Below are 22390 nucleotides of genomic sequence, written 5' to 3' on the forward strand. Positions count from 1 at the left end.
GTGAAATATTTTGCAGCAATACATGTTTCTTTCGCTTTTTTTCTCTTCTCTTTGCTCTTTCTTTTGACGATGACTCTTACTCTCTCATACATACGATGATAATAAATAACCCTTCTCTCTCTCTCTCTCTCTCTCTCTCTCTCTCTCTCTCTCTCACTCTCTTTTCGTGACGACTCAAACTCAAAAGTATTAATAATGACTACGGAACCTCGACGACTTTCATCAACGGATCGCCGTGTAATCGATGGACGCCGACGACTAAATCTCCAGTTTTTACAATCCTCATGTGATCTCTGGCGTACAAAATCGCATTCGATAACACCTCTTGCGGTAACGCCGTCTCGCCTCTCCATTCCATCTTCTCCATGATCGGAACGACGCCGCGGGAAAGCAACAAACGCCGAGCGCTGTTGCCGTGATCGTGGTTCGGTCGATTAATCGCCACGGCCACGATTGGACAGTTTGGTCGGTATTTCGCGATTAATCGCGAGGTGTTCCCGGATTTCGATAACGTGATGATGACTTTCGCGCCGATTTCATCCGCAGTTTGCGCGCTCGCCGCGGCGACGGATTCCAACGAAGGCACGTGCCACGAGAATCGCAGAAAAGGTTTCGAGGACGTGTGCATGCCGAAACCCAACGGTTGCGGTGAACGACTCCCATCAGCCGCCCCGTTCGCCTCGAACGCTTCCGCTTCGCCACAAATATCTGCCATGGCAGATACCGCGTCCAACGGGTACTTCCCCGCCGCAGTTTCCCCGGACAGCATGACGCAATCGGTGCCGTCGATGACGGCGTTGGCGACATCCGTCGCTTCCGCTCTCGTCGGTCTCGGCGCGCCCGTCATGGACTCTAACATTTGCGTCGCGGTAATGACTGGTTTCCCGGCTTCGTTACACCTTCGAATCATTCTTTTTTGCGCCAAGAAAATTTGCTCCATGCGAATCTCCATCCCTAAATCCCCTCGAGCGACCATCACGCCGTCCGATTTGTTCACGATGTCCTCAAAATTATCTAAACCTTCCATGTTTTCCACTTTCGCGATAATTCCGATTTTCCTCCCCGGCGTTTCTCCAACCACGTCACGTATGACGTCGATGTCCGATCCTTTTCTAACGAAGGAAGCGGCGATGAAATCTACGTTATTCTTCACCCCCCAATTCAAAATGTCGTCTTTATCTTTTTCCGTTATCGTCGGTAAGTTTACGTTCACTCTCGGTAAATTCATGTTTTTCCGTTCGCCAAGCATGGCTGAGTTTTCGCACCTGCACACAACCTCTCCTTTTCGAACGTCCGTGTCGAGAACTTTCAAAGTAATCGACCCGTCCGCGCACAAAATCTTACTCCCTCGTTTCACGTCCTTGGCGAGATCCGGGTAACTCACCGCGATCTTCTTCGCGTTTCCTTTCACCTCGTAATCGGTGGTTAAAGTTAACTCCTCCCCTTGATGCAACTGCACCGGTTCTCCGTTTTCTAACATCCCCGTCCTTATCTCTGGTCCTTTCGTGTCCAAAAAAACCGCGCACATCAACCCGGTATTCTCCGTCGCTTTCTTCAAATTGTCCAACGTTTCCTGATGGTACTCGTGCGTGCCGTGCGAAAAGTTAAATCTGGCGACCGACATCCCGGTTTGTAACAAATGTTCCAACTGCTCCACCGTCCTCGACGAAGGGCCTAACGTGCATATAATTTTCGTCTTAAAATCCAAGGTTGTTCGACAATTGTCCAACACGTGTTTCTTCGCCACTAAGGAGCCGTCGCGGTTCGATCGCATCGAGGAGTTGTCCTCTGGACCATTTTGCTCGTCGTACGAGCCGGAAATATCGCACGAGAATCCACCTTTGTAAGAGATTTCATCCTCAAAATCTTCGTCCTCCTCGTCGGACGTTCTGTTTTCTTCTCGATCTGGTCGTCGAATCGCTCTGTGAGTAGCAGTCGCGCGTTGTTTCTGATGTTTTTGATATTTAATGTGTGCGCTCTGAGCCCCGTTTTTAGGGGTATAATAACGTTGCCTTTGTCTCGATGTTCTCGCGCACACGAAAACGCTCAAAAGAGACGACGATTTCGAAAACGACATCACTCAAAAAAAGCAGCTCTCTCGCGTGATGATGAGATGTACTCTCGTCGTCTTTCGATCGTCTTTATCAGAGAGAAGGAGTAGAGTAGTATTACGTATAAAAATGGGGATAAAATAAAGCGGTCGTTTGAATAAAAAAAGCGACAGAACTTTATTCTCTTCTTCGTAAAACTGAGCGTTTAGTGGGATCACGGTTTAGGGTGTTTATTTTTGAAAAAAACGCTCCGATTTTTTTTTTCTTTTTTTTTCTGCTTCTTCTGTGTGAAAAAAAAGGATGTGAAATGCGTTAGAAATTCATTCATTCGCGTAGTAGCTCTGAACGGAAGAGAAGAGCGCGTTTATTATTATACACACAGTGCAGAGGAGAGAAAGAGTTTATTATAAGTTTCGTCATCATGGGTGGAGGAGAAGAGTTCTTCGTGTCTTCTTTGTCTTCTTCTTCCTCGAAAAAAGACGGAGACGATGCGTTTGCGTTTCCAGAGCGAGATTCGGACGAGGAAAATTTGGACGAGGAAAAAGAAGAAGGCGAGAAGACGCGCGTGATGAAGACGAGAGTTTCAAAGGAAGAAGAAGACAAAGAAGATGAAAAGAGTGAAGAGGACGATTCAGAGGACGATTCTTCGGTTTCAGAGGAGGAATTGGAAGAGTACGAGAAGTTGGACGACACCTTGAACACCGATTCAAAAGGTGCTGGTGGTCAAAGTGGTGATTTTGTGAGATCATCATCTTCATCCGATGGACCGAACGAAGAACACGACAAAGAGTACTACCCAAACGCCGGTCCGAAAACAAAAGACGAACACGAACGTCAAACAAAACTCCGCTTGATGATTATTCGCCAACGCGATAAGGAGTTTAAACTTGATCAAAAGTTTAAATCGAAATCCATCGTCAAATTGAACAACGAAGCGGTGGAAGCGTTGAAAAAAGGCGACGACATCGAAGCGATTGCAAAGTACGCGAAAGTGTTTCGAAAAGCGCACGAGAATAACTTAACGCACGAGTTAATGCACGTGTGTCACTCAAATCGTGCGGTGGCGTATTTGAACTTGGGTTTGTTCGAAGAGGCGTTGTGGGACGCGAATAAATCGCAAGATTTAGCGAACGAGAGATACTATCGAACGCAATCCGCCGGCGGTCAAGTCTTGAACGTGTTCGTCAAAGGGTACGCGAGAAAAGGGTTCGCGTTGATGGGTTTGCGCATGCACCGATTAGCAAAATCAGTCTTCGAAACCGGGCTGGAATTTTCCCCTAAAGACGAGGAGTTGAAAAGAGGTTTGGAAGAAGCCGTCGTCGCCGTCTTGGCGGATTTGCACAACGGGAAAGGTTTCGTCAAAAATCGAGAGACGTTCCAGTGCTTACCAGCGCCAGAAAAGAAACATCAACAAGAACGACTGACGAATTTACCGTACGCGAGTCCGTTACACAGAGTGCATCCGAAAGATATGCTCCCGACGCAGCTTTTAACGCCGTTCCAAGCGGAAAATGATTACCATTTGAAAGATACGTATAATTACATGACGGTTCAAGCCGATATCGCGATACCGAAGAGACATTTCAAATACTTGGAAGATACGGTGAGACGCAAAAAATATACTAAAGCCATCGAGATTGCGATCAAAAAACTCCAAAAGGAAAATAAAGACGTTCGAGCGTTACATCTCGGATGTGGTGCCGGGTTGATGACCATGCACTTACTCGACAAAGGCGCGCACCACGTCACCGCGTGCGAGAGATGGTTGTACCAAGCCATGGCGTGTAAAGAAAACTTGTTGAACAACGGATTCTGCGACGATCAAGTGAAAGTGATTTATAAAAGGCCCACGGATTTATCTTTACTCGCGGACGTTCCGGTGTATTGCAACTTGTTTTTGAACGATATCATCGACGACGGATTACTCTCCTCCGGTTTAATCCCGTCCACGAAGCACTGTTTGCAAAATTTACTCTTGCCGGACTGTATCGTCTTACCGTCGTCCGCGACCGTGTTCGCGCAAGCGATTGAGATTAAATCGAGAAATATTTGCGGGTTAGACGTTTCCGCGATGGATTTATACCGTTCGCACCCGACGTACTCCGCCGGTGTCCCGATTGATCCGGACTCTTACAGAGCGCTTTCGAAACCGAAGGAAATTTGGCACTTTGATCTCGGAAATCCGCCCGAGGCGAGCGATCAAAAGTTTGTCGATTTCGAGTTTACGAAAGACGGGACGTTTAACGCCGTTTTGTTCTGGTACGAACTACACTTGATCGAGGACGTGAAAATATCGACCAGAGGCGTTACGAATGAGGAGGAGTTTGGCGACGCCGATGATGATGATGATGAGAACATCGTCGTATCGAGTTTAACGCCTTCACTTTTCTACCTCGACGGCGAGATCAAATCGTACGCGAACCACGTCGTTCCGATCAAATGTTCGCACAACACGGTCGCCATGCAATTTACCGTCGAAGACGCGGATTACATGCACATGATGAAGAAAGATGCGAGTTTTCCAAAGTATCAGTTTTCGATTTTAGCGGACGAAAGGCGAGCCAAGGCGTACGACGCGGCGATTCAACGACAGATAAAATTCTTAAAAAATCGCGAAGGATACGCGAACGTTCTCGATATCGGTTCCGGATCTGGTTTATTAACGATGATGGCTGCTCGTGCAAACGCGGACACGGTGATCTCCTGCGAAATGCTTCCATCCCTCGCCACGTGCACTCGCCGAAACGTGGCCCAAAACAACCTCTCGCGAAACGTCAACGTGATTTGCAAAGACGCCGCTTTACTCGAACGCGGCATTCACGGTCCACACGAAGGGTGCAACATGATCGTCGTCGACTTGTTCGATTGCGGCTTAACCGGCGAACACGTGTTGTACATGATCGAAGAAGCGCGACGTAAAGTCGCGAACGTCGGATCCGTCGTCGTGCCTGCCGCGGCGACGATATACGCCATGGGCGTCGAGGTATACACGACTGAAATCGACGGGTTCGACATGTCCGCGCAAAACAAATACCGCTGGGATTCGAAATACGAACCGGTTGAAATGGAAAACGTGAAACACCGAAGATTGACGAAACCGAAAAAAGTGTTCGAATTCTTCTTCGATAACTCGATGAAACAGAAAGGTCGCGAAACCGTGATCAAGTTAGAAACCGTCGCCAGCGGCTACTTGAACGCCGTCGTCTTTTGGTTCGATTTGCACATGGACGAAGAAGAAACGATCACGACTGCACCAAAAGGAATTGGAAAAGGTGGAAGAGTCCAAGACGAGGCAAAGTTAATGCGAGATTTAGACGGGAAGAAGACGAAGAAAGTGATGGAGGAGAGTTTACGAAGAGTACGCGAGAAGCTCGCGAGAAATCCAAGGGCGAAGGAGTACGAAGGAGTTTCTTCTTCAATCGCCGACGCCGACGCCGACGTCGATGGAGCTCATAATAAAGTAAAGGAGAAAAACACAGAAGAAATTGGTGGTGCACTCGCGACACAAACATCCTACACCACCGACGACGACAGCGACAGCGACGACGACGACGACGGAGGAAATAACCACTACTGGGGCCAAGCGATGCAATACCTCGAACGCGCCGTACAAATAAAAGGCGGTAAAAAAATAGCCGTTTTGGCGAAACGAGAAGCCGATGTGATACGTTTCTCTTTAAAAGAAGGCGTCGGCTCGTGGGTCGGAAAACCACCGTGGAAAATCGAATGGGGCGGCGGCGCCTCGGTCGAATCCCCACACTTCCAAAGAGTGCATTACTGTCAACTCCTCGTGAACGACTTTTTAATGCGCTTGCGTTCGAAGCGGTTCGCGCCGATTGAGAAAGACATGCGGATGATTTTAGCGCACTGCGGGAGTTTGTTTTTGGACCCAGAAGCGTTGACGGACGTGTATCACAGACTCGTCGCGTTGGAGTTGTTGCACGGCGCGCCGGAGTTTTCACCCGGAGCGAGCATGGAGGCGTTGACGAAGCCGACGTTTCGTTTGCACTAATGATATCAAGAAGAGGAAGATTTTTTAAGTACCTACTACTACATTTACGGACACATGATACTGGTACTCACGCATTATATACGCTACTATGCTGCTACAACTACTACTTTAAAAGAAGACCTCTTTGCTTATTGTGCCAATCAATCACGTCCGCGTACTTCAAACTCCCTCCGAAACAATCCAAGGCGGAACCGATGGTCACGTCCACTCGATTCTGTCCGTACGTTTTCACGAGCTCTAAATCCTCGATCGATCTCGCCCCTCCGGCGTAAGTGACTGGAATTTGGCAATATTTCCCCAACAACTCCACTAAATCTAAATCCAAACCCATTTTTTTCCCTTCCACGTCCACGCCGTGGACGAGAAACTCGTCGCACTTCTCGCTTAAACGTTCTAAAGTTTTCTCGTCGACGCACACGTCGGTCCATTTTTGCCATCGATCGGTGACAACTTTATACTTGTTCCCATCTTTTTCGTCTCTACGACAGCTCAAATCTAACACCAACCGTTTCTTCCCAATTACTCTTATTAATTTCTCCAATCTCTTCTCGTCTAACTTGCCGTCGTGAAACACGTAACTCGTCACGATCACGTGACTCGCACCGTTCTCGAGATACTCCAACGCCGTCTCCGCGGTGACGCCGCCGCCAATCTGTAATCCGCCGGGAAACGCTCTCGTGGCTTCTAAAGCCGCTTCTTTCGTCTCCAAATCTTTGCTTAACAATATCGCGTGTCCGCCGTAGATGTTATCCCGTTTGTACATCTCCGCGAATTCGCTCGATTTCACGTCCGTTTCAAAGTTCGTCTCAGGTTTCTCCTCGTCGACGGACTTTTCGTCTCGTAAGCTCGAGCCGACGATTTGTTTCACCTTTCCGAGGTGGATGTCGATGCACGGGCGGAAAGATACGATGTTATTATTATTCGTATCATTACTCTCGCTTTTATCGTCACCTTGAGGGGTTCTCGTCGTCGCGCTTTGTGCACAAAGAAGAATCGTACTCCTGTTCCGCGTAACTGTATTCCTTCCCCGTCGTTCCGCGATGAGAAAATGATGATTTCGTACTCGGAAACAAGGACAGCACTGCGACATTTTCTTCGACGTAAACGACGCACATTTCGACGATGCTTTTGATTTCGACTTCGATGCGCTCGCTGTGAAGCTTTTGACCGTTGGAATCGTCGAAATCATCATCGTAATCTTTGTTTTGAGATGTGAATTTTGCGCGTAAAAATGGAGCAAATTGCTTCATTTTTACGCGTTGTTTAGCATCATAAAGAGGAACAAGATGGAACCAAATGGTCGTCAAAACGATCGAGAACGAAGAAAGCAAGATCTGTTCCTCCACTGCCCGGAAAAATTCTACCTCTGCTCGGCGTTTTCTGACCACCCGCCTCCAAACGCCAAAGGCATCACCGAAGATTCCAGACTTTTACTCTACGCGTTGCACGAACAAGCGACCCGATCTGGAGGCGTGAGAGAGAAGGAGGAACTACTCAAACCCACGTTTTGGCAAAGAATATACGACCCGGAAAGCGTTTTACGATACGAGGCGTGGAAAATGGTCTCAAACATGCCCGCAATCGTCGCCATGGAGAAGTATTGCGAAGAGGTTGAAAACTTCAACCAAAACTGGTGGCAGTTGATGACTGAAACCTGCACGTACGAAGAGAAGGCGAAGATGTTATCGATGGCGGACGAATCCTCGGAGGAGTATTATTTACAGGTTGGGATGCGGTTGCTCGTACCTCCGACGGGGACGGGGACGACGACGTCGTCGTCGTCTTCGGAGAGGGAGGGAATACGGACGTTCGGATCGGTGATATTTAGCGGCGGCGAGAGGAGTAGTAGTAGTCCGCGGAAAGGAAGAGGAGGGAAGAGTAGGTTCGCGTTGGAGAGTAAGATGCCGGAAAAGAACGAGTGGAGGACGATTGTCGCGCAACCGATGAAGAAAACAACAACGGTGGCGAACGAGAACGAGAGTAGTAATAATAATAGCAGCAGAGAAAAGAAGTTAGAAACGACCACGCGCCAACGATTCCCGCAGAAAAGATTCGGACACATAGCGCATAAAGTAGGCGAAGAGTTGATTATTTCGCACGGAAATAAAGACGGACGATTGTTGAGCGATTGTTGGGCGCTGGATTTGATGGAGTTAAGGTGGAAGAGGAAAGAGTTGAAGTGGCCGGGGTCGCCGTGCGCGGACGCGGCTTCGATCGCCACCGCGGATGGAGAGATTTACTTGTTTCGAGGCATCGGCACGAAGAGCGACGAAGACGCGCTGTTGGTGACGACGAATACGAATAGTGATAGCAACAACAGTAACAACAGTACTAATATCTTCGAGAAGAAGATGATGATGACGGTTTCCAAGTTGGATTTATCGGACATCGGAGGAAAGCTGAACGAGTTAAAATGGCAACACGTCGCGGCGGTTGGATCTGGCGGATCTTCCGATTTACCGTGCGCGAGAACGGGACACACGGCGACGTTGTTTGAAACTGACGACGTGGTGTACGTCTTCGGAGGCATGTCCGTTGGAGACGCGAAGAAGAACGTGAAATCTGTTCCTTTGAACGATTTGTGGGAGTTTTCGTTGATTACGAAAACGTGGCGACAGATACTCACTACTACTACTACTAAAACGGAAGGAGAGGAGAGCGAAAAATCGTCTCGTTCAAAATCATACGTTCCTTGCGCACCACCTACGGCGAGAGGATCTCACGTCGCGGGAAGATGCGGCCGTTTCCTTCTCGTATTCGGCGGCGCAGCCGGGAACGTCTTGAGCGATACGGACGTGCACTGTTTCGATACGCGCGCGTACCAATGGATAAAAGTCGCCTCTGAAATCTCCGACGAAGACGATAAAAAGCTCATTAAAATAGCCCCACGAGCTGGTCACTGCGCGACTATGTCAGAAGACGGCACCAAAATGTTCATCTGCGGCGGCGGCGATAATCAATCCGCGTTGCTCGAAACGCTTTCGCTGGATTGCTCCGAGCTCTTCTCCGAGTTCTCCGAGAAGAAGAAGAAGAAAACGAAGAAGAACGACGACGACCACGACGACAACAACAACAACATCAACTCCTCCTCTTCTCCGCCAAAACTCTCCTGGTCTCTCCTCGTCGAATCCTCCTCGTTAACCGGTAAAGAAGGCATGACGTTAACCACGATCCCGTGTCAATCCGGAGAATACTTGCTCGCCTTTGGCGGGTTGACCGGTACCTCTGATTGCGAGGTCTCTTGTTTGCGCACTGTGTGAGCGAGAGATAGTTCTTAAAGCATATTTTCGGCAGTAGTATTCGCAGCGGTGGTTTTTTTTCGGCGGCGAAAGGAGTACGCGAAAAGTGTTTTTGTTCGTTGTGGTGATAAATTTTGTCTCCTCTTTCATTTTGTAATCTTTTGCGAAAAATTCGTCCATGCAGCTAAAACCACCACAAATTTGTCCTCACATTTTAGCGCGTTTCTTAGCGAGAAGCAGACGACGAGACCAAGATAAACTCTCTCTCTCTTCGAATAAGTATTCAATTTGTGCGCCGTACCGTGAACGCAGATTTGAATTTTCGATTGGTTTTGAGCACGTATCTTTCGCAAGAGCGCGCGTATCACGAGAAATCATTTCATCAATTCGCGCGTGAAAGTTGACCTTCTAACGAGAACGACAGAGAAAAAATCGTAACGAGAATCATCCTCATCATCGAAGATGTCGAGCGCGACGCAACGGCAACACGCCGTCGGTTCGCCGACGGCAAAATCAGATAAGAGCCAAAATTCCAGCTCGGATAGCGCGAGCGTGGCGAGAAGGTAAATTCTTTTTCGCGCGTGAAACCTTTCGTCCCGTTTCCGAGAGAGAAAGCGCGGAGCACATTTTCTTCTTCTTTCCCGTAAAGTGGTTGCGTTTCTCGGTTTTTTGTTATCTTTTTTTGCTTTGGTTACCCCTTTTGGATGGATGTCAAAAGTACTTCGAAGAAAACCTTTAAAAACGCCAGACGACTAAACTATGCTGAAACTCTTACTCAACTATTACACATAAAAACAGATTACAAACGGAGCTGATGTCCCTGATGACCTCCTCGGACAGCGGCATCTCCGCGTTCCCGGATGGGGACAACATCTTCAGCTGGGTCGGGACGATCGAAGGCGCCAAAGGGACGGTGTACGAAAACATGAAGTACTCCTTGACGTTATCGTTCGCGAACGAGTACCCGTTTAAAGCGCCGGTGGTGAAATTTTCCACCCCGTGTTTCCATCCGAACGTCGATCAGTTCGGGAACATTTGCTTGGATATTTTGAAAGAGCAGTGGTCGCCGGCATATAACGTGAGGACGATTTTGTTGTCCATTCAGAGTTTGTTGGGAGAGCCGAATAACGATTCGCCGCTGAATACGCACGCGGCGGGGTTGTGGTCGAATCAAGAGGAGTATCGAAAGTTGTTGCAGAAGAAGTATAAGGAGGACGGGGCAAAGAATTAGAGAGGGAACGCGCGAGAGGACACGGATACTTACGGGAAAAGGGGTAAAATCGAAAGAATTTTCATTGGCTTTCCGTAGTTAAATTAGAGGGTGAGGAGAGAGCGAGAGGCTAAGTGTACCGCGCATTAGAATTAAACTTGTAACATTAGATAAACGATTAATCATAGTATATAATAAATAATCAATCATCTTTTTCGTCGTCTGCGAGCGCTAATTAATAATGTCTTCTTCTTCTATCGCGGCTACATTGAGCTAAATTCTTCTAAACGCGTAGTACTAACGTTACTTTGTCTTCTTGGATTTCTTCTTCTTGGACGAGGACTTCTTCTTTTCCCCGACATTGTCCTCGTCTCTCGTTTTACTCTTGTTCTTCTCTTTCTTCTTCTCTTTCTTCTTCTTCATCTTCTTCTCCTCCTTCCTCTTTTTCTTCTCAAAGTCTTCTTTTTCTTCGTCCTCGTCGAAACTTCTCTTGGTCCCCGTAAACTCCTTCCCAAGCTTGGCCTTATCGCCTAAACCGCGTCTCGACCCTTTCGCCGAGGCCATTTGGTGCGCCTGGTTGAATATATCCTCCTGCTTATCCTCCGTGAACCCATTCTCATTATTCTCTTTGTGATTATCCTCGTTGATATCGACGTCTCGATCTAACTCTCGTTTACTCCCGACTAAACCGCCCCAGGAAAATCCGGCGTTGCGCCACCACGAAAATTTTTCCGTCGTTTCCGACGGTTTTCCTTCGTACGCCTCGCCGCCTTTCTTCTTCTCTTCAAAATTCTTTCGTCTCTTCTTCTTCGTGTTCTCTTCTCGTTCTTTTCGTTCTTCATCGTCGTCGTCTTTCTCCTCCGCTTTTCTAATTTCCCTAATCTCTAAATTCGTGTTCATGATCGTCTCTTCTCGGCTAAAACCGCGTTTCTTCAACAAAGCGTTCATCTGCGCTTCTTCGAAACCGGCGATGCGTTTCAACTTTCCTTTCCTTCCTCGAAACGAACTCTGTTCTCTCGCAATTTCCCTCGCGACTTCGAGCTCTTTCTGGCACCCGTTGTATTTCACGCCGTCGTCGCCTTTTTCTTCTTTAAGTTCTTCTTCTTTCGTCGTCAAAACATTATTACCAGAGGTTATTTCGCGAACGTTTCGTTCGAACTCATCTTCGCTCTCCGACGACGACGACGACGAATTCGATGTGTTCCCTTTTCCCTTCCTCTCGTCGTCGTCGTCTTTTCCTCCTCCTTTACCTCCTCCTTCGACGACTGCCAGCGCGAATTTCTCCGCCGCGGATTTAAAGTGCCCTTCCCACCACTTCTCCTCCCAGTTATACCTCTCCTTTTTCTCTTTCCCGACGCCTTCTCGATCGTTTTTCATATCCACAGAGATGGCTTCTTTCAAGCCTTTCGACGGGTTCGCGCCCAACGCGTCTCCGTGTTTCCACCCCATCTTTTCGAGCATCAGATTTCCAAATCCGGAGTACGCTTTCTTGCCTGGATTTTGGTCGTGCGTTGGCATTTTCATCTTGAAAAACTTTGAGTGTAGTAAATATACTCCTTTCTTCGAGGATGTGATGATACGTTTTCGCTCTCGTCGCGAGCGTTGTTGTTGTTGTTGTTCTTCTTCTCGCACTGATGGGCAAACGTAGTCTTGACTCTCACGCCGCCAGAAATTCCCAAAAACAACTCTTCTCGTCGTGTTCTCTCTTTCCACTTTTTCTCTGTGTTTCTATAAAATATACAAAAACACAGTTTTAGTGCGCGATGTGCTCTATGCGCTCAATTCGTCGTGATGCGAGTCGTGTGCTTCTCTGAAGCGAGAAGGATATCTGTTGCTTTCACGGAGACATTTTTGACGACATTTTGCACCCAAAAACGGATGGTTCCGAGAAACACAAAATCCGGACAATTAAGTTCCTCTTTGCCTCCTCCTCCACGCTTTGTATTTTACTCTCGTTTCCCCACTACTAAAAGTGCTTCTTTGTAGTTCTTTTGGTTGCTTTCGAGTTTTACTACCTGAGCGAAAAAGAAGCGACGAGTTATACCTTTTTGTCGCGCGTTGCGGGGCAAACGACGAGAAGGATCGTGAGAGAGTTGCACATCCAAAGTACACATCAGAGTGGAACGATTGACGCGCGAGTAAAACGAAAATTCAGATTGAATCACATCATGGGACATTTAACGCGCTTCTTTCTTCCAGTATCGGTGCTTTTTACGTGCGTTTTGATCCTCCAACGACCGCTCCCAGTGGTGCACTCGAGAAGTGTGCCAAAAACGATGACGATGACGACGCAAAATGATCATCTCGACGTGGATTTTTCAGAAGCGGTGCGAATGGCATCTCTAAAGTATTCGTCAACGAACTGGCAATCGGATTCAGAGAATTACGCAAAGTTCTCGCCGGTCAATCTCGTCTTCCCTGGCACGCACGATAGCGGCTCGTATTACTTAACCTCGAAATTCCAACCGGATTCTGGCGGAAGAGGCGTACCGGAATGGCTACAAAGTATATCGAAAATCATCAAAACAGTTGGGATTCCGATCGACGAGCTCGTCGCTCGATGGGCGAAAACGCAGAAACAGACGATATTCGAACAACTGAGAACGGGGGCGAGGTATTTGGATTTACGATGCGGGTGGCAACCGGATACGAAAACGTGGAAAATACACCACTCGTTAGTCGGGGTGGACGTGGTGACCGTTTTAGAAGATATCAAGAGTTTCGTGAACGCGTTTAAGACGGAGGTGGTGATTGTGGAGATGTCGCACTTTTACGGCGACCCGGACGAAGACGCCGTGGAGCAGTTGGCGAGTGAAGTTTTAGGCGCTTTAGGGGAACTCGTCGTGCCGTATTACCCTTTAGAGGAGGAAAACTTTTGGACGCGACCGTTGGAAGAGTCGGTGAAGAAAAACCAGCGCGTGTTAATCGCGTTTGAGAACTTTAACGCGTACAACACGACGGAAAAACATTCGCCCTTTTTATGGCCGTGGGTGTTGGAAAACGGCTACGCGGATACCGACGACGTCGCGAAGATGAAAGAGTACAACTACGACGTCGTTCGCACGTTTAACAATCAAACGGAGAAAGACGAATTGCGTTTAACGAAACTGTCTTGGATTCTCACCGCCAAGGCGAAAACGGTTGAAAACTCCATCTGGCCGCTGATTAAAAATCACCATCCGAAAACAATCGTCGATTTGACGTTGAAATACGCCGATCGATTCGTGTTTGAAGAGTTCGTCGACCTCGTGAGTAAAGACTTGAACTGCCGTTTTCCTCAGGTGTTTTCCCTGGACGCCTGGTTCGCCGATAGTAGTTTTAGAAGTAGAAGCAGCAGTAAAAGCAATAACAGTAAAAGCAATAACGGAAGAACAAACAGAGACGACGATGAAGTAGGAGAAAAAGAAGGCGAAAACATAAAAGGCGCTCTGTGGAAGCTCGCGAAAGAGGTCAGCGCGAGACAAAACTCGCCCGCCTTCGCCAAGGAGAAATGCAAAGCGAACGCATTCGCCGACGACGGCCCGAAGAGACTTTACTCGCAACAATAACACTACTCATAACAACAGAGACGTAAAGACGAGAAAGAAAGAAAACAATCGTCGAGGTCGGCGCCATCACCACCACCACCACCACAGCAAAAAGAACGTTGTAATAACACAGAGAGAGAGATATATCACATCATATTTAGGGTATCAATAAAAAACCCTAAATACTTTTTTGTGTGTCGGGGCCCGCGGGTTGATTTTCATCGTCACAAACGAACGCGTTTACGCGCACGATTTATCACTAAACGCGTTTACTAGATTCGAATCAAAAGAGAATCATGAAGGCGTTTTCAGCACCAAGAGGCGAGAGAGATCCCCTTTTAACCACACTCGTAAACGCATCGGGGTCGAGTACCATTCGCGAGGAGAAATCCGCCCTCGAAAGTTTCCGAAAGAAACGCGAGTCCTCCGTACGAAACAAAGAGAAGTTTACCAAAAAGGAAGAAGAAGACCAAGAAGTTCAAAGACCGAATAATAATAATAATAAAACGATTCACGATGTTTTCGCGCACTCCGCGGTGTTCGTGTTAGTCTTATTCTCCGCGTTTTTTGCCTTTGTGTGCGTGGGATTTGTCCACCGAAGCCACTACATTCGAGCGAAGGAAAACGCGCTCGTTCGAGCGATGAACGCGGACATGCTGGAGGAAACGTTGATGAAAAATACGAACGAACTCGTACCTTTGAGTGTCTTTTTGAAAACGTCTGGTTCTGGTTCTGATTCTTTGGAGGAGGAGGAGGATGAAAATGGAGATGAAGATGGTCGGCGTAAAGACGCTTTATTCGCTGCGGAGAAATCTGGAAAGAGGAGGAGAAAAGAGGAGAAAGTGGAGACGACGAAATACAGCAACGGGAAGTCGTTCGCGCGAACGATTTTGACGAAAGAGGAAGTGAAACCGTTCGAGAAGTGGTTGGCGAAAGACGGGGAGATTGAGTTGGATAAGTTAGTGGAAGCGCTCAGGGCGGATAAAGAGACGCTGTACGAGAAAAATCAAGAAGAAGAAGGGACGTTAGGGAGACGAGAAAAAGAAGACGACGAAGACAGTAGCAGTAGTAGTAGTACGAGAAGTAGGAACAACAACAAGAATAGTAATAATAATAAGTGGAAACACTCGAGCGCGACGTTTGCGGCGTCGATAAATGGCGGCGGCGGCGACGATCTCGTCGATGATAGCACGGTGCCAAACTCGAAACATAAATTTTCCTTGTGTTTAGACGATATGGAAAATTGGGACGTGCGATTAGGCGCCGGCGCGTGGATGGACGCGTTGATTCAAACCAAACCGGAAGGGAAGAATAGCGCCGGGGAGTGTTTCACGAACGTTGTGTACGATTCCGGTCCCGAGTGCGCCAAAGCGGACGTCAGAGTGTTTCAATCCGGATCGGTTTTGTTAAAAGGCGCGTACGTGAGCAGAGAGAATCCAGCGCCTCCTCAAGAAGGCACGACGATTGGCGCTAAACTCATGGCAAAACTCGGTTTTTTCGATAACGATATCCTTGGGCCGGATATCAATCAAGATATCATGATCGATAGTTCTCTCGAGAACGAAAATCGAACGGCGCAAGATCCGATCGAGTTCACCGAAGAGGCTATTTACGAAGATCAAATGGCGTTTTGGGAGAGCAAATCAAACCGAAGAATGTTGCTCAATAATAAAAAGAGTAAGAAGAAAAAGAGTTTAGGCGAGAAAGAAGAAGTAGTGTTGCACCAACGAGGAGAAAAACAAGAAGAAAAACAACAACAACAACAATCTCAACAACAACAACAAGCGGCGTTGTGGCGACTTCCGGCGAAGCAAAATCCGGATCAAGTGTACGTGTACGCCTCGTTGGAAACACCCGGCGCGTTCGGAAAGGATTTAATGAACGAAGGATTACTCTCTCAAGTGGATTACATCGCGCACGGGAACGAGAAAGCCTCCTCTTTATGGCTTCCACAAATGATATCGACCAAAGGTTTGATGGCTTCCTACGAAGCGTTTAGTCGCTCGAAGCAATCGCGCATCCCCGGCATCGCTTGGTTGGGAAAGAACTGCCCGGACAACGCGCCAAAAATGAAGGTTTTGAAAGAAGTGTCCAAGCATTTCCCGGTGTTTTCCATCGGCGAGTGTCGGAGAAACACGAACGAACCGCTGGGTTTACCGGAACACAAAGTCATGGGATCCGGCGGCATCGATTTCTTCACCAAGACGCAGTTAGCGTTGTCCGATTATTTATTTTATTACGTCGGCGAGGATGCGGATTGCCCGGGTGCAATTCACGCGGACTTATGGATGGCGTTGGCGAGAGGGTCTATTCCGGTGTATTTTGGCACGGCGAACGTGTACGAGTACCTCCCGTGTCCAGAAGGTGACTGCATCGTCGACGTGAAAAAGTTCGATTCGAGCGCGCACTTGGCGAAAGAGTTGAGAAAGATTTCCAGCTCGCAAAAGTTGTACAAAAAAGCAACCGAATGGCGACGACAATCTCCGGACAATTGGCAGTTAGGATTCAGGAGAGGCATCGCCAGAGCGTCGCAGGATTTCAGGAAAACCTTGTGCGATTCCGTGTTAAAGAAAGGCGGCGACCAAGCCGATTTAACGAAAGAGGAAGTCATAAAAAGAACCATCACGAGCGTCCCGTGGTCGAACGCCGCATCGGTGAAAAGTACTACCACGAACAATGACGACGAGAACAACGCGTCCTCTTCTTCTTCATCATCATCCACTACTACCACTACAACCGCAACCGCGTACCTCGAAGGCGCTTTACGCGCGGAAAAAGCCGCGGAAATCGGCGACCAACGCGCTTCCTCCGTCGCGTGCGCGAAACAAACCGAAGTCATCGCGTTAGGCCAAAGAGTCGGCGATATGCTTGGTTTCGAGAGCGAAATAGATGGATTTACCGACCCGAGCGATTTCATCAACGTGGAAATCAAATCCAAGCAGCAGTTGGAAAAAGAACGCAAAGAACAAGAGGCCTTCGACGAGGCTGAGGAAATCGACGATTCAGGAGACGACTAACTTTGCGAGAATAATACTAAATACTCCTCCTCATAAAAGAGCACTAGCAGCAGCACTAGCAATAGGTAGCACAAAAATACTACTACTACTACTACTACTACTGTAAAACCACATCATAAAGAAGGTATTTTGCTGTACACTGGTATGTGTATTCTTTCTTCGCCTCACATCTCTATACTACTCTCTGACGCGCGCGCGTTTTCGTGTCTATGTTTGTGTGTGTGTTGTGCGTGTATTTACTGCAACGCGAGAAAAAAGAAAAAAGAGCAGGATACAAACAAAAAGAAGAAGAGAGTAAGTAACACAGACTTACGAGTACGCACTACGGACTAAAGAACTCCAAATTTGGCGCAAAGAGAGTAAGAAAATTGTACTTAAACCCTAAAGGCTTCGTGCAGAAGTCGTACTCGAGAGACAATTTTTATTTTTGTGGCTCAGACGAGACGTGGCGGTTCCACCGAAGGTAATCTTTTCATCACTTCATCCACACAACAACAACAACAACACGCGTAAGCGCTCGATATATATAATTGAAGATGTCCTCTTTTTTACTCTGCGGACCGTGCTCTGCATCTGTCTCCTCCTCGTCTCTGTTATTAAGCAGTCGACGACACGCGACAAATGACGGTAGCAATAGTTTTAGCACAGTTTTAGCAACTCAAAATCAGAGAAAACCAGCGGGGAAAAGGAATGCTTTAAAGATAGTGTCCATGGGAAACGTCAACGAAGGCGGCGTGTTCGCGCCACTCGTGGTCGCCATCAGACCAATCATCGGCGTGAAACGATTCAACCAATTACGAGGCAAAGCGATTTCTTTACACTCGCAAGTGATTGGCGATTTCTGCTCGGAGTTTGGCGCGACGACGAAACAACGACAAAAACTGATCAAAACCGCGAAAGCCAACGGGGGGAGGCTTGGATTTTTGGCGTGATGCGATCGCTTCGCGCGTCGCGCGTTTGAAGACGAATGAAAGGTATCGATTTCCGTTTTATTACCGCGCAACAGGAATGATGAAATGCACGTGATATGCAAGCGCGAGAAGAGAGGAATGAGAAAGAGAGAGAGAGAGAGAGAGATGTGTTGCGTTGTAATCTCTTTTACTATTATTACTACTAAGCAAAATCTACTCTTAAAACTAAAAAAACTAAAACTCGCGCGAAACTCGAACGCCGTACTCGTAGAATAGAATTTGCTTGGTGATTTTATCGAGCGTTTGTTCGTCTACTCTCGGGTCGTTTTCGCGGTCGACTCGGTCGCCGACGATTATCGTCGGCTGTAAGAATGTTTTGTAGTCGTCGTCGCATTTCGTATTTTTCTTACTGAAGAAGGTTTCGTTTTTGAAGCGCAAGGCGACCAAGTTCGGGTCGTCTTTCGGGCTTAAACAGCAACTGACTGGCGACATTCCACCTTCTCCTCCTCCGATGTTGTTGTTGTTATTCTTGTTGTTGTTGTTGTTGTTGTTGTTGTTGTTGTTGTTGTTGTTATAGCTGCTATTATTATTCGTAGTATTATTATTCTCGCGCTTCGGGACGATGTATCCTTTTCTGTTTTTGTGTTCGACTATTCTGTACGAGACAACGTCGGAAAGCATCGAAGACGACGATGAACTAGTCGATCGATTCGTTCTCGCTTCGTGCCACGCTTCCAACGTCTTCACGAACCCAATGTTTGGACGAGCAATCGAGCGCGCTTTCTTTACTCTTTCAAACGCTTCGTCGTAGGCTAAACCTTCTCTCCACATGACAAACGCGACGCAAATAGCGACCGAACGCGAACAGCCCATTTGACAGTGCACGAGACACCCACCTTCTTCATCGTCATCATCTTTTTCTTCTTCATAATCTTCCTCTTCTTTTTCCCTTCTGTTGATGTTCTTCTCCCACACGCACTCTCTGCGTTCGTTGCCGAGCATAAAATCAAACGCGTCGTACAAAACGCACGCGATATCTTCATCGCTCGTATCCATCAGCGGCAACGACATGCGTTCAAAATACGTGGAAGAATCAAATTTATCGTCTGATGATGATCCTCCCTCCGTCGTCCTCGGCGTTGGCGTGGACGCGCTCGTCCCGCTCGCGCAACTCCCCGGCGAGAGACATTCGTCGTTCAACAATCCTCCGTTGTTGTTGTTGTTCGAATCGTTCTCGTAGCAGCACAAAATCCGTCTCACGTTTAATTCTTCTTTCAGTTTTCTCGCGTGTTTCTCTTTCTTCACCAGCTCGTCTCCGCCGACGTAGAGGAAACTCTCGTATATCGCGGACGCTTCGTGTCTGCACTCGCGATAGTTTTTCTCTCTGATTTCCAAATTGAGCAACTCGTCCGTGCTCGCGGTCACTCTCATCCTCAGAGACGGTTGAAGATTCTCGTTAATTTTGGTTTTCAAACTCGTCGGTCGCATCTTTTCCAACAGCGTCGTCGGTTTCTTCGTTCTCGCGGTTTCCTCTTCGTCCGTCTTAATCTTTATCGGGGATAACGGTGTCATTGGAGGAGGCGAATGCTGTGTAATCTTTTCTTTGTCGTCCTCTTCAACAACGCGCAACCTGGACAACGCATTCTCTGCTGTGACGACTAATTTTGTCGACGATGATGATGACGGTGGTGATGGTAAAGGTGATTCCATCGTCGTTTACGTCTTCAAAGTCGCGTCGAAGCGCGCGTTCGCGCGTCGATTTTTTCCCGTACTTTTGTCGAAAATGTTTTTTTTCCGTACAAATGTTTAGGTTTTCAATGACCCTAAATTCTTTCTCGTTTCCGTCCTACGTTAAGGCGCAGAATACAACTCTCTGGCGAGCCTTTTGAGGTTCTCGGGAGCGACGATGCCGTGATCAGTCACGAACGCCAAATCGACTTTTTCGTGAAGGTCGATAAACTCTCTCGTCGGATGTGCGACGGCGTCGACGTCTCGACCGGTTTTCACGCTTCGCGCGCGGAAGTGTTTTAAAACCTCCGCCGGGTTTCCGTTTCGCTCTCGAGAGAGGAGGAGTGATTTTTCGTCGTCAATGTTGTCGTTGTTGTTGTTGCTATTGTGATGATTGCTACTATTTCTGCTGCTGTTCATCCTCTCAATCCGTGGTTTCTCCAACGTCGTCAGACTCAAACTCGGCGCTAAGGCAACGAGAGGGACTTTGAACTTTTCGCACGCTCGCGCGATGTTTCCAGTTCCCGGAGGCGCGTAAAACGAGCCGTCTTCAAAGACGCCGAGTTGCGCGGAAACAACCGCTAAGTGCGCTCGGGACACCATCGCGAACGCGTTCGATTCCGGTACTATCGTCACCTCAACCGCGCTGTTCGTTGTCTCTTTGTTGTTGTTGTTGTTGTTGTTGTTGCTGTTGTTAGTATTCGTACTCATCAAAATCTTCCTCGCGAATTCCTCCGCCATCGCCTTCCCGCTCTCCTCGTAACTCACCGACGTCTCCAAAACGATCACTTTCACCCTCCTCTTCCTGGCGACCATTTTCAAAAAGTTCTCCACCAACCCGTCGCGAACGCCTAAAACCATGACCACGCAATCCGACCCGCACGTTTCGCACGCGTATTCGCCAATCGCGCGCTTCGCCTGGTCCACGTCGGACGCGATCATCTCCCGGATCGCAGAGATGACGTTTTGTTTGTACACTTTAAAAGAACTCTCGTTATTATTCAAACCCTTCTTTGTACCCGTCTGTTTGTTCTTCTTCTCCTCTCGAAACGCAATCAACTCCTCCTTGGCGACGACAATACTTCGGTCTACCGCGTTGAGTAAAATCACGTCCGCATTTGTTCTCCCTCTTATTCTCTCGTTGAGCACAGCTTTCACTCGGCGCAACGCGTGAACGATGGCTTCGTCGTCGTCCTTATTCAAGTCTCCTCCTCCTCCTCCTCCTTCGGTGCTGGTGGTGTTTGTGGTGCCGACGACGCAGCGAACGATCGCATTTTCGAGGAACGTCTTCGCCGTCGCGAATAAAACGTCGTTCACGACGTTCGTTTGCTGCTGCTCTTTGACGATTCCGTGCGCGCCTTTTTCTCTCACAAATTGCTCCGAGAAGTCCTCGACGGCTCTTTGCGAGTGCACGGGGAGCGGAGCGTCGTTCGATTTTTCCAACGCGTTCATCGAGTGGGTTTCTGTATTGTTGAATGCTCTGTGCAATGAAGCTTTTTTTTTCCCATAAACGCCTTTTGAAAACGCCTTGAAATCACATGCGAAAAATGTTTCACTTTTTCTTCTTCTTCTTCTTCTTCCTCCTTTTCGTTGCGCTTGGTTCAAACGACGACGTACGCGATCAATTTTGTCGAAACGAGAGCGCGTCGTAATGGGGGACGAGAGGGATTCTTTGTCGTTGTGGGGCTTGATCGTGAAGTGCGACGATATTTGTTTCACGCATATTTTGCCGAGATTGAATCGAGCGGATCTTAAATTCTTGTACGAGGTGAATCGTGAAACGAGAAAGTTGATTGAGAGGTCGTCACGCAAGGGGGAGTTGAAAAAGGGGTTTAAAGTGAGAGAGATGTCATCGATATCGACTTTGGAGTTTGCGTGGGAGCATAAATCGTTGTGGCCGAGTTGGTTGACGAACGAAATGTATTTCTGCTATAAAGTTGCTCAAACGAATAAACTCGAGTTACTCAAGTGGGCGCGAGAGGAGAAAAAATGTGAGTGGAATTCAAGGACGATTAATAGGGCCGCAGAACAAGGTAATCTGGAAATGGTAAAGTATTGCGTTGCAAATAAGTGTCCTATCGGTACGGGAGCGTGTGCATTTGCTGCCTCAAACGGTCATCTCGAGGTACTCAAATACTTACACGAAGAAGCCAAAGCGCCTTGGGATTTGGGCACTGCCATTTGGGCGGCTCAAAATGGTCATCTTCACATACTCGAATACCTTGTTGAGCGTAAATATAATAAATATTACAATTTGGCATGTGAGCGTGCGGCCAGGAACGGCCACTTGGACTGTTTGAAGTACTTGCACGAAACCGCCAAAGCGCCTTGGAACGCTCGGGCCGTTCGAGAAGCGCACGAGAAAAACCACCCCGAATGCGTACAATACCTCCTCGACAACAACTGCCCATTACCAGACGGTTGGCGATACGAATATGGAGAATTGCACACGTCCTAATCATCATCATCATCATCAGAATAAAACTTGTAACATCAGAAAGAGAGAGAAACGCATCACAAAAACTCTGCACCTCTCTATTAAAATTCTTCAATATCTCTTTCTGCACAAATTTGTTGCAAGAAGAAGATTCTTTTATTACATCTCGAACGGAAGAGAGAGACAAAGAGAGAGAGAGAGAGAATCAAAAAGCCTTGTGTTGGTGTCTTTATTGCCCTTTCGTGTTCTCTCATCCTG

The 22390-nt window shown here is 47.8% G+C and overlaps 12 protein-coding genes across 12 annotated transcripts; 7 read left to right on the forward strand and 5 right to left on the reverse strand.

The window, feature by feature from the left end:
- Positions 1–199: 199 nt before the first annotated feature.
- Bathy17g00420 (predicted protein) lies at positions 200–2077 on the reverse strand (the record flags this gene model as incomplete). The annotated part of the gene is made up of 1 exon (XM_007508272.1): positions 200–2077. One exon carries the CDS (start codon positions 2075–2077, stop codon positions 200–202), a length of 1878 nt encoding a protein of 625 aa, XP_007508334.1.
- A 395-nt stretch (positions 2078–2472) lies between these two features.
- Bathy17g00430 (predicted protein) lies at positions 2473–6063 on the forward strand (the record flags this gene model as incomplete). Its single annotated transcript, XM_007508322.1, has 1 exon — positions 2473–6063. The coding sequence occupies one exon, from the start codon at positions 2473–2475 to the stop codon at positions 6061–6063; it is 3591 nt and encodes a 1196-aa protein (XP_007508384.1).
- A 103-nt stretch (positions 6064–6166) lies between these two features.
- On the reverse strand, positions 6167–7153 carry Bathy17g00440 (phosphoribosylformimino-5-aminoimidazole carboxamide ribotide isomerase; the record flags this gene model as incomplete). Its single annotated transcript, XM_007508188.1, has 1 exon — positions 6167–7153. The coding sequence occupies one exon, from the start codon at positions 7151–7153 to the stop codon at positions 6167–6169; it is 987 nt and encodes a 328-aa protein (XP_007508250.1).
- Positions 7154–7349: 196 nt separating this feature from the next.
- Positions 7350–9323, forward strand: Bathy17g00450 (predicted protein; the record flags this gene model as incomplete). Its single annotated transcript, XM_007508341.1, has 1 exon — positions 7350–9323. One exon carries the CDS (start codon positions 7350–7352, stop codon positions 9321–9323), a length of 1974 nt encoding a protein of 657 aa, XP_007508403.1.
- A 441-nt stretch (positions 9324–9764) lies between these two features.
- Positions 9765–10533, forward strand: Bathy17g00460 (Ubiquitin-conjugating enzyme E2 C; the record flags this gene model as incomplete). The annotated part of the gene is made up of 2 exons (XM_007508205.1): positions 9765–9865; positions 10101–10533. 2 exons carry the CDS (start codon positions 9765–9767, stop codon positions 10531–10533), a joined length of 534 nt encoding a protein of 177 aa, XP_007508267.1.
- Positions 10534–10815: 282 nt separating this feature from the next.
- Positions 10816–12030, reverse strand: Bathy17g00470 (predicted protein; the record flags this gene model as incomplete). The annotated part of the gene is made up of 1 exon (XM_007508233.1): positions 10816–12030. The coding sequence occupies one exon, from the start codon at positions 12028–12030 to the stop codon at positions 10816–10818; it is 1215 nt and encodes a 404-aa protein (XP_007508295.1).
- A 758-nt stretch (positions 12031–12788) lies between these two features.
- Bathy17g00480 (predicted protein) lies at positions 12789–14060 on the forward strand (the record flags this gene model as incomplete). Its single annotated transcript, XM_007508198.1, has 1 exon — positions 12789–14060. The coding sequence occupies one exon, from the start codon at positions 12789–12791 to the stop codon at positions 14058–14060; it is 1272 nt and encodes a 423-aa protein (XP_007508260.1).
- Positions 14061–14335: 275 nt separating this feature from the next.
- On the forward strand, positions 14336–17056 carry Bathy17g00490 (predicted protein; the record flags this gene model as incomplete). Its single annotated transcript, XM_007508368.1, has 1 exon — positions 14336–17056. The coding sequence occupies one exon, from the start codon at positions 14336–14338 to the stop codon at positions 17054–17056; it is 2721 nt and encodes a 906-aa protein (XP_007508430.1).
- A 536-nt stretch (positions 17057–17592) lies between these two features.
- Bathy17g00500 (predicted protein) lies at positions 17593–17988 on the forward strand (the record flags this gene model as incomplete). Its single annotated transcript, XM_007508285.1, has 1 exon — positions 17593–17988. One exon carries the CDS (start codon positions 17593–17595, stop codon positions 17986–17988), a length of 396 nt encoding a protein of 131 aa, XP_007508347.1.
- A 213-nt stretch (positions 17989–18201) lies between these two features.
- On the reverse strand, positions 18202–19677 carry Bathy17g00510 (hypothetical protein; the record flags this gene model as incomplete). Its single annotated transcript, XM_007508365.1, has 1 exon — positions 18202–19677. One exon carries the CDS (start codon positions 19675–19677, stop codon positions 18202–18204), a length of 1476 nt encoding a protein of 491 aa, XP_007508427.1.
- A 141-nt stretch (positions 19678–19818) lies between these two features.
- Positions 19819–21147, reverse strand: Bathy17g00520 (unknown protein; the record flags this gene model as incomplete). Its single annotated transcript, XM_007508304.1, has 1 exon — positions 19819–21147. The coding sequence occupies one exon, from the start codon at positions 21145–21147 to the stop codon at positions 19819–19821; it is 1329 nt and encodes a 442-aa protein (XP_007508366.1).
- A 199-nt stretch (positions 21148–21346) lies between these two features.
- Bathy17g00530 lies at positions 21347–22153 on the forward strand (the record flags this gene model as incomplete). The annotated part of the gene is made up of 1 exon (XM_007508360.1): positions 21347–22153. The coding sequence occupies one exon, from the start codon at positions 21347–21349 to the stop codon at positions 22151–22153; it is 807 nt and encodes a 268-aa protein (XP_007508422.1).
- Between the last annotated feature and the right edge of the window lie 237 nt (positions 22154–22390).

Source organism: Bathycoccus prasinos (assembly GCF_002220235.1).
Source record: "Bathycoccus prasinos genomic : Chromosome_17".
NCBI classification, from domain to species: domain Eukaryota; kingdom Viridiplantae; phylum Chlorophyta; class Mamiellophyceae; order Mamiellales; family Bathycoccaceae; genus Bathycoccus; species Bathycoccus prasinos.